The 11,561-nt window shown below is 37.7% G+C and overlaps 1 protein-coding gene across 1 annotated transcript in view; it reads left to right on the plus strand.

Moving 5' to 3' along the window:
- Nucleotides 1-9,763, plus strand: part of LOC108760906 (protein embryonic gonad) — a 38,119-nt gene extending 28,356 nt beyond the window's left edge. The window contains exon 3 of the mRNA XM_018507182.1: nucleotides 8,415-9,763. Coding sequence (XP_018362684.1) covers nucleotides 8,415-9,542 — 1,128 coding nt within the window. The 3' untranslated portion in view covers nucleotides 9,543-9,763. The remainder of the gene's footprint in view (nucleotides 1-8,414) is intronic.
- Nucleotides 9,764-11,561: the final 1,798 nt, after the last annotated feature.

Here is an 11,561-nt window from a genome sequence, read left to right on the forward strand (position 1 = left end):
AACGCTTCCTCTCTCTTTCCTCTACTCACGTCAGCTCTATCCGGAATCCGTGGCGAAGCAAATTGCAAGATAATACGATCGGGAATAAGAGAAAAACCATTAGCGAGTCCATTATAGCACAGCACAGTCACGGCGGAAACACCGTCGTGACTATGTAATCGATTATTATTAGCACGGATGCGACCAGTTGATAGCGTAGTGCCACGTAGTGCCAGGACGCGAAATCCAGATCGTTGCGGATTACGGCACCGCGTCATCCTCATCTGGGAAAGCCAGCGCGAACGAAGAAACGCGGGCAAAGGATGACCGGATGCGAAGAACAAGGATGACGTGAATACGGTTTGTGCGCTGGTCCGCGACAGGCATCGAGCCAGCGTGTATCAGGGTCACTCGCCGATACGTGCATTCATGTGTTAATGTCGCGTTCGGTCGTGTTAATGAGTCGTTTCGAGTTGCCGTAACAAAATCGACGATGACTATTCGTACACTCACAAGAAAAAATTCTTCATTTACTAAATTTAATTCATCTTTATTTCTTTTGTTGGAGAATTTACGTTACAAATATAATATGTTCAACTTAAATACATACATTCTTCATCGAAAAAAATAAAGATGAATTAATTAATTCAAACAATTTATTTCAATATGCATTTGTGATCGATCACGCATTTTCTTTCATGAGTACTGCTCGCATAATTCTTAAATTTTGAGAGAAAAACTATTGAAATTTATTAATATTACAGAATAAATTCTCATCGAAACTAGATATTATACGTTGCGTTGGTGATACTTATTTGATAAAAAAATATATGAAAAAACGGTTTTGCTGAAATGTCTAAAAATTTAACTATAAATACAGATTTGAAAATAATTTTATTGCATCACCAAAATAATTATGTAAAACCTATTCTTGTTAGTTGCTAGGATATAAAAACTTTGTGAAACATTCATCATGCTTGAACATTCTACGTAATTATTTCGATAATCCAAACTTATCTTCAGATCTGTATCTAGTTAAATTTCCTATTCATACAAACTTTAGCAAAATCATCCTTTCCGTGTAATAATATTAATACGTATAACAATGCGACAATGAATTCCAATTTGTCAAGACGGAACAATTGAATCCGTCAAGAATCTGTCGATCGCATCTCAGCCGATTCGCTCTATCGATTGCCGGAGTAGCCGGCAACACTTACGATTACAGCGTAACTGTACGCGGCGCACACAGTTGACTCGCGCGGCGTAATCGCACGACGCGACCACCGCCGAAGCTGGCAGCCGTGTCCTTAGTCTACCACGACTTTGCGAACTTTTCTCTTCTCCTGTTCCATCTCACTTCCTCGTCCGTGTCGGCGCGGCCCGCTCCGGCACGGCACGGCGAGGCACCTGTGCCGTAAGGCACTCCACCACCGTTGTGCCTTTCTCCGTCGCACCAGCGCCAGCGCAGCGGCAACGTAACGCAACGTCTCATCTTCGTCATTCCTACATAGCACATCTAAGTCTCTCTCGGTCCATTTCTTCCTGACCACTTTTCGCCGCGCTCCACGCCGTGACCCTGCGAACGAACGTGTGGCTATCCTTTTCCCTCGCCCGCCACCTTCGCCGCTATCGCCTCCCCCCCGATGCCATTATGTATATTCCCACTCGTCCCGTCTCGCTCGTTCGCTCGCGCCTATCAACAATCTATATTAAGGACGTGGGAATGTGAAATGGCCTGTCCAGCTATGCCAGCGATGCTATTGGAGTCGCGGTGTGGCCGTGTCGACTGTCTCGACTCTCTGATTCCTCTCCGCACATCCTCCCTCTCTGTTTCCCATCATCGCACATATAACCACGCATCTAACCCATCTCACCCTCCCACCCTCTCCATATCACGCGTTCGTGTCGTGACCTCAGATTTGTGCACGACGGATGCTGCACGCCGAAACCTGTGCGATATGTGCCGCAGACTTTCTCGTAAAACGTTTACGAGAAATCCAGTAATGCCATAAGCCTTCATTTCTTCCTCCAAAAGTAATTTTCGTCTTTTTTCCCCGCAGGTCGTTCACGTTCACGGGGAATAATCGTCCCTTTAGGAAATAGCGTGACTATTGCCGTGTATGGCGTCACGTTACGTTTTCGCGTAGCATATCGTGGGACTAAATTTTGTTTAGCGATATTTTATATAATATTTTATCAAATTATCATAATAAAACTGAAATTTCTCAAATATTATATTAAATTCGTACAATCCTTAATTTAACGGTACTCATCCTGGTGAACGCTGATATATACGATATTCGATGTTAGCGAAATATTGTTCTACATATCTTATGTACCTACGTAACGAATATGAAACTTTAATAATACTTAGAGAGAAATGTTCAATATGCATAACCATTTATTTTGTTGATATGTGACTAACAAAAACCTTCTTTTCATTTAAAAATTGTGTCGTTCTAAGCAAAATTTAGTTGGAATAATAATTTTTTAATGAAAAAAATAAGAAAGTTTTTATTAGTCACGTATCAAGAAAATAAATGGTTATACGTACTAGACATTTCTCTGATTGTGTGAAATTTCCACATTCGTAAAGTCATAAAACAGCAATATTCCATTCCTTCTGCGAAATTACAATGATACGAATGAAGATGAATAAAATCGATATTAATAATACTATTCGCATCGCGCGAATTGCCCAGTATAGTAATCAAACAATCATAAAAGTATTACAAAAGAGTTAAAAAAACCTCTTTACACGACCTATCCTATATTATAGTAGGTCGCGAATAACACGAGGAAAATTATTACGGCTTGGAGCGATCCTTCCTTGTCAATTGCAACAATGTATCGATTTACGACGCGCCGTATAGTTAAAGCGAAAATTATATTTGTCATCTCACTTAGCTCGTCACGAAGAAATCCGTCATGTCGTGCGAATTATGATTGCGCTAAACGCGCACGTAAGTCATTCGTGGAATCGTCGGAACGACAAAATTGCGATAAACGACCGCAAAATCGACTTTCTGTCGACCTTGGAAACCGAATCTCTGGAATATCAATCTGTTCAAATCGTACCATTCGTATTCCCCATTTGGCAATCAAAAAAATGCGAGATTTCTGATCTATTCACCTTACACGTGACTCGCGAGAAACTATCGCGTTTCTCCTTTGAGAAAAATTAACATCACGTTGCTGATCGACTTACCGAATGTCATACTGATAACATTTTTATCATTGTGTCAAGAAAACGTTGCTGTATACATTTCAATATATTTTCCCCATTTTATCATCAACTAGATTACTCCTAATCGTTTCAAATATTCATTGCAGCATAATTTTTTTAGTATGTAAACGATTTATCGTTTATTATACAATTTTATTAGATTATCAAAAAAATTCTTACAATTAGTCATCCTCTAAAAAAACGATTATTATATCGATTATTATATCGATAAGGTATTAAATTGTAATACAAATTAACAAGTTCTTAATGACATTGCATAATAATAAAAATGATTATATGTTGCTTTGTTTCTGTCATACACATAGTTGCTTTAAATAGATGATGTACAAGAATATTAATTTGCATATAAATTTGAGAGATATACATATGCCGGTATTTATAGCCCAATATTATTATATATTCAAGATCGTCTTAAGTATAATATCGAAACTGTACATTTCATTGGCTGGATGGAATCTGAAGACTGTCTCTAGCAGATTAGTGCCCGTTATTCATAATCAGGCCTTATATTTAAGATTTCCTTAAATTTATCTTCAGATACTCTACGAATTATTTCATTGGCTACTGAGCATCTAAAAATAAATTTAAGGAAGCCTTAAGTACAAGGACTGACTATGAATACGGGTATAGATCTTACTGAGTTGTCCAAAAAGTTGATGAGTTATTCTTCAGAAAACGATTTTCATATATATTATTAATAATCATTTTTGGAGGATAATTCAAAACTTTTTCGACAACCTATTATATAAACTATATATACATATATATATGTATATTATATATATATATATACTTATATATACAAATATAATTTATTATTTAAATTTAAAGATGCGTTCACTTTCTGTAAGTCGTTTTACATTTCTTTTCACGATCACGGACGATTCTGATTTCTCCGCATCGCTTTATGGCGTTACAAATCGGTCCAGGATTCCAAGCATACCGGCTGATTTGAGATAATCCCAACTTCTTTCGACGGATTTGTCGCACGCGCCCGTAAATGGCGCGTGTTTCAACCGCTGTGCATTCTCCACGCGCACGAGAACTGGTTGTTTCGCCGTTGCCGCTGCCACCGTTGTGTTACTGTTGCTATTGCCATCGTATCGCGGCTCGTCGTGGCTCGCTGTTCCTGGTGTCGAGCCCGTATGCGTGCACGTCCAATGACCGGACGAAGAACTGTGCAAAAACTTGAAAAACCAAGTGAACACGCGCTCGCATACACAGCGTTACGCAATCTTGCGAATCCCGTTGTCCCCCTTCATCGAGAACTGTCCGACTATCCGTACGCAGCTGACCGAGTGAACACACGACGATCGGACCAGGACCTGGCTACGCAATCACTATCTGCGAAAGACAGTCATCCGCGATGCTTTTAGAACGTCGCCACTTTTCCCGAGGCAATCCAAGACCTAATATAGTAGAAGCGCGATACCGGATCAATTACACCGCGTAGACGACTTTGAGCGATTCGATCGAACACGCAATGTCCGTGATACACGTAAATCTGTGAGTAAATCATAACTTCCTAACACTGTAATGCTTGTAAGACGTACTCGTCTCTCGCGTGCGATTTCTCTCACGTCTAAACTCGATTGAGCGTGAACTTCTTCGAAGAGCTGTGCCTTGGATACCATTATAGAATTTTCCATTATAGAATTTTCAAATCTATTCAGCCGCGAATACGACAATATATACTTATTGCGAATAATACGAGAATAATATATTTTGTCCGTCATAAATGAAAAAAATACACAGGAAATTGTTTTTTAATTATTCAAAATTTGCACCCGATATATTGCGCGATTCCAATTGTGAAATGGCCGGAAAGGATCAAATATGTGCAAAGGGTACGTTCTTATATGACCAATAAATCGTCTGGGAAACGGAAGCGCCATTTGGCGTCGCACCGATGGCGCACATATGTATATAGTTAGATTCCTACGTGCAGAATGGCATCACAATCTCCTTCAGTCGTGGCGACGGCTAAAGATCATCTGGTATACGAGGCGAGTTATTTCCAACACATTCGAATCGTCGCAATTCGAGATTGCCGGTAGAAGATTGCACTGTCGTTCAACGCCTCGTTCGATGCGCATTTCGGTCGTACGCGCGTTTCGCGGGGATTACGAGACAGTCACCTGTCGCTTGTCGACTACGACCTACGATTTCGATCCATCACGATCTCCCTCTAACGCAGCACAATCTAAGGATTTAACTATACTACAATCAACTATTACAATCTATAACTATCTGTAACTACAATCTGTAGCTATTACAATCAAAAAATATATATAATCTATAATGAATTCGAAATTCCTAAAAAATTGATTGCATTCGTGTCAACTTGGACTCATTAGATCTATTTTTTATTCCTACATCAGACTGCATTCTCTTTCTCGCTTTCGCCAAATCTTTAAGTTTCAAAAGTATACACTGGTTTAATCACAGAAAACAGACTAATTCGACCGTAATAAGCATTTTTTTAGTATTGATTGAGATTGATTTACGCTAGTAATTATGACATTTCCCAGTGCAATCAAGCGACACAAACATGTTATTCCTTAATCCTTGAAGTTACCGATACCTCGTACGAACAAGTTTCTATACAAGTTTCTGCACTCGGGCAGTCATCGTGTTATTTCGGATGACTCAATAACATCGATGCAATGGTCATCAGAAAGTCAATCGAATCGTTGAATATATATACTACTGAATCAGACCAAGTGGACCGTGAATTTGACCACTGTGGACACTTCATCGAATAATTCGTTATTCTCGGTCGAGACGTGTACCGCTACACGCGAACTTTCGAGATTTCGGTCCGTTACCAGCCCGCCCACGTAGCTTCTCGGTCAGGTGGAACCCAGAATCCGTGTCCTTCGGCGGTTTCGGCAGCCTTTGCGATGATATGACACGAAATTTCACCTTCCGCATCATGTTCCGTAACTCGCGTGCGTTATGCGCTAAATCGATCGTGACGCAATATCGTAATAACGGGAGAAGAACGTGGGAACGCTGGTATGTTGCATAGATACGCGGAATTGCTTCTTATGATCTCGTAACATATGCGATAACTACACTTTAACAAGGCACGATCGTACTAAATCTCAAAGAAGAATCAGTTTAGTACGGCTGATTCTTGGAAATGAAATCTATATATGTTGAGACATAATGATTGATGTTGGCAAAATGTATTATAAATATAAGTAATTTTTTAAATTAAGTAAATTGGAAAGGTAAATGTATTTTTTCGGATTTAATAAATATTGATCTTGACTATAAGTATACCAAGATCCATTTCGTAGACGCAATTCTATTAAATATTAATATAATTAATCGCTTTTTTATTTCATGTTGTTCAATTCATGATGTCAAATTATACTCAATTTGAATTAGTTTTAATCTGTAATACAAGTCGCCATTGCTCCTACTCATATCGTTCATTTAATTAAAATTTTAAAGTTAGACAATTTAACTTAAGAAAATATATTAAATTCGACTCAAAGTTTAGTTTATTATTTACTAAGTGCATATAAACGTTGTTCACTTGAACATGTGACTAAACATGGGAGTTAAAAATAACAAAATGTTATTTAACTCAAGGGACTGAGTTATCATTGCTTTTTTGGTATCTAAGAGTGCACAATTGGAAGATAAGATACATCTTGAGACGAGTTACATTCTAAAATCGATCAAAAATTTTCCTCGAATACGGAAGCCTAATCGAACGATATGTAACCGACCTATCGACCGCGGGCATTGCGCGCTCTCGAAATTTCTGGAGGGTGCGAGCGGCGAAAGACTGCAAAGCTGCGTCGTAAATTAGTACTCGATGACCGTGCGAGCGAGACCGCGCGCACCTTTCGAAGCAACGGGTCTTCTCGAGGCAGTTTTATCGTCGGCCGACAGGCGTTTAACTTTACGAGCAGCCACGCCACGTATATACTCTATCTCCTCCTCCACCTCCTCCTCGTCTTCTCGCTTTCTTTCCCCATCTCTTTTCGCTCCCTTCACCCTTTGCTCGTTCTCCTGCGTGCTCTTCGTCACTCTGCCCTTCTCTTTCTTTCTTGCGTACACCTCTCTTCTAGGCACAGGCATGCTAATTCACGTGACGCGCGTAACATTAAACCCTGACGTTTAATCCGGTAGAAACGCGCGTGGCTTACACACCGACCGTCGACCCTTTATATGGTTCGGTCGTATAGAGGTTTCTCTCTCGTGGACGTATCTGGTAATATCCGGCGCGAAAGTACGGCGCGGGCCTCTATCGCGATAATGCTTCGTTTGTCTCGATAATCCGATTAATTTATATGGATGAGCCGCACGCCGCACCGCGGTTCTCCGCGATTCTCCGGACATGTCGAGGGTCAAAGGTTGGGTCGAGAGCCATCGCGCGAAAATTCATGATCGTCCGACGACCGTAACCGCGAAGCTGTTAGGTAGGTATCCGGTGCGACGACGATAAGTACATTTGTAGATCAATTTAACGAGCAACACGCATTAATTTCTACGAATGCGTCAGCGAAATATTCCGTTCCTTAATCTCACCGTGTGATTTTAAGTGACATAAATCTGGAAGTATCAAGTGCCAAGGCGCTTGGAATGGCGCTATGAAGTCGATAATAACGCTATTATTGCAAAATAATGATGCACCAAATTTGTAATTTTTTTCCGTAAAATTTTTCAAGATATCAATTTCGAATTTAAAAAAAATACTATGATATTATCTGAACGTTACAAGGCGCTTTGAATAAACGTGAAGTCGATAATAACGTTATTATTGCAGTACTGAATTTGTAATTTCTTTTTGAGCAAAATTTTTCGAAGTGCAGTTTCAAATTTTTAAAAATAGAAACTGATATCCCAAAAAATTTTTCGCAAAAATTACAATGTTGCAATAAAATAGCATAATTATCGACTTCACAATCAGGACTTTATAATCTGCGCTTGAAAATACTACTCGAATGCCTCCGAGTATCATTTTATCTTCATTTAATTCAGTGAACAACAAGGATAAAATGATACTTGGAGGTACTTGAGCAGTGTTTGGAACACGGTCGTGAACGTCTTGTAACATCCAGATAACATCAGAGTTTAAATATCGAATTTTTAAAAAAGAAACTTGATGTTATTTGGATGTTACAATGTGAATAATTAATAAGATAACTATAATTTTCTGTTACAGTCATTCTTCGGTCGCACGTATAACAACCCCACTAACGTGACAGCATGTAAAAACGGCGGCAACTGCATAATCAATAAGAGGAATCGAACGGCTTGCAAAGCTTGCAGGTTAAAGAAATGCCTAGACGTCGGTATGTCCAAGTCGAGCTCACGCTACGGACGGCGTTCGAATTGGTTCAAGATCACTTATTTTTCGGACCAGATGAGACGTAATTCAAATGAGATAACATCGCTCCGTTCTTCCGGTCTCACGTCCTTCCGTTTAAGTTATCCGCCACCAATTGACGGCAACAACGAGATAGATAACGGCGCGTCGACCAGTCAGGAAAACCCAGCGGTCCAGTATTCATATCACACATCATCTGCAATACTACCGAGACCAGACGAATCGCCCCATCCCGACGATGTAGCTTTATATCATCAACTCTATCTGCGTAATTGGTATTTGGGGGAACATCAGCCACAGCTACCATCCATCACAACACCACCACCCACATCGAGGGAAGTTTCATCATCACCGCAAGACAATCATTCGCCACGACAACAGAGTCCATCAGCGGAAACTTCGACATTCACTCAGGGGACGTCGTTTCATTCGTCGGATTCTTACCGATCACCTATACCAGCGGAATCAATGTCCAGGAATAACACTAGAAACGCTGATGGATCCGAGAGCGAGTCTAATGATGACGATCATCGTGATGTACAGTCCAGGAGCAGTTCAAGTCAATCACCATTCACACCCACGAGAACAAACGAACAAGATCCGCCCATACCCAGAGTATCGATCAACGGCATGCTTATGCTCACGGGTCAACATCCCCTGTTAGTATCTGGAGGGATGTTCACGTCAGGATCACATTCGTTACCAGCTCCATGGAGGTATAACAATCTACTTCTGAGTAATTCTGATAATAGCAATTCCGCTGGCGACGAACCGATTGATCTCAGCATGCGAACAAGTGGCAGTCCATCGCGATCCAGAGAATCGCCGGAAAAAGAAGAGAAGGAGGAAGAACAGAACGAAAAGAACGACAGGTCGCCCAAGGAAGAAACCACGGCGTATCCGCTCGATCTGACACTTTCCGCTGGTACGTCCTTGACGGCGAATTGTTTTGTAGGTTCATGAGTCGGTTGGATCGATTTTAATTCTCGAAATTTCGAGCTCAAAAAAAAGTTAGAGACCAAACGATGGACAATATTCATAATAGTTACAATTTCATTGATGAAGTGAATAGAAATGAATAACTTAGCGAAGATTACGATGTATATATAATTATTTTCGCGATGGAAAAAACCATGTTAAAGTGGAACTAGAAAATGCTGGTCATTTTGGCCATTGTCATAGGTAGTACCATCATAAAAATGTGTTCATTTTATACATATATATAACAGTACTTGAAACGATTAAATCGACGCGATTTATATTGGTTTAATTTATTTTAGACTATCTGGGATATATATATGTGTATATATATATATATATATATATATATATATATAATTGGTGCAGTTGTTTTAAATCAATACCATTTTATCTATATAAACTAAGAAATTAAATTAACAATTCATTAATTAATATTTCAAAAATATTATTACTGATATAGATACTAAAATATTAGAGAAATTTTAGTCCGATTCATAGACGTTTTTAGTCGTCGTTTCAAACAAATGAACAAATACATAGACTCAATTTCATTATTAATATAAATAGTTGAGAAATTGGCTACATTTCTGTTGAGAAATGCGCTACATTTCTGTTGACAAGATAAAAATAAAGATTATATTTTATATGTGTAGTGAGCCAGAGTGAGATATATTGGCCAGTAAACTAAAAGCTTTAGTATATTTATATTAATATATCATACAGTCACGCAGATACACATAGATACATACACATATACGTAGAGATATCTTATGTATGATATTTCATCAGATTCACTTAATATGACTTATTGATGGTACGGAAAGATGGTAAAAAATATTATATTACTACTATTATTATTACCATTAGTATTATTATTGTTATTAGATTCGATTATTATCATCATTATTATTATTATTATTAAAAGAATATTATTATTAAATATTATTTATCAAGTATTCCGAGGAAAAAATCTATAAAAAGCAATAATATAAATACATACGAAAATAAATATACGTAAGGTGAATGATTTATGCAATAATACATATGTATATTGCACTCATAAACAAATATAAAAAAGTGTTCGGAGAAAAAAGGATTATTATTCATAAATTGATATATGTGACAATATGTCTAAATTTCCATATTTAAATATTCTCGTAATATTATAACTGAAGAAATGTATGTACAATTTCATTCTACATTGCGGGATAATCAGCAAATCTCCTGTAATCACTCTCTAATGTTTTTTCCCGGAATTAATTATTATAGATAATAAATTTCTCTATTCGAAACCCATAGAATAAAATGACATGTTATGTAATGTCAATATTTCGTAATATGAATTGGCCTTAACAAAGAAAAGACATCAAGGTTAAATAATATTTTATACAATAAACATCATATACTGATTTATAGATAATGCAAAATTGAATCTTTTTAGATTTATCTTTTTTCACGTATGATTGAAAAATTCTAGAATTCACACATTCAAGCGGAAGAAAAATGGTATGGATATGTTTTCATTTCTTTAGATACATTCAAAAAATCGATATATAAATCCGTAAAGGCCGATTCAATTTTTACAATTCTCGTACTTAATTCTTTTATCTTTTTTTACTAGTCTGGAATTTCGATTTTGTGATTACTATTTATCATTCTTAATGTCGACGACATTAATTAACGATGATGATAAGTACACTTAGCTTTATAATTCCTTGTTGAAGACATTCTAAATATATAAATTTGTATCTAAATTCAAAGGAAAACAAGTTGTAAATAAATCTTTATTTAAAAAAAACCATTAAAGAAACATCAATATGGACTTTTATTACAATAAACCAAATGTTTTGTCAACCAGAACGAATTACGACAGGAGAAACTTAAATGATGTTTAATAACATAATGGATCAATCTCACTTCGCTTAATGCGGAAGCGAGCGTATCGATAAACATTTACTTCGAAAGCGATACTCTTTAAATTTGTGTGTTTCAGATTTATAT

Source organism: Trachymyrmex cornetzi, unplaced genomic scaffold, assembly GCF_001594075.2.
Source record: "Trachymyrmex cornetzi isolate Tcor2-1 unplaced genomic scaffold, Tcor1.1 scaffold230, whole genome shotgun sequence".
NCBI classification, from domain to species: domain Eukaryota; kingdom Metazoa; phylum Arthropoda; class Insecta; order Hymenoptera; family Formicidae; genus Trachymyrmex; species Trachymyrmex cornetzi.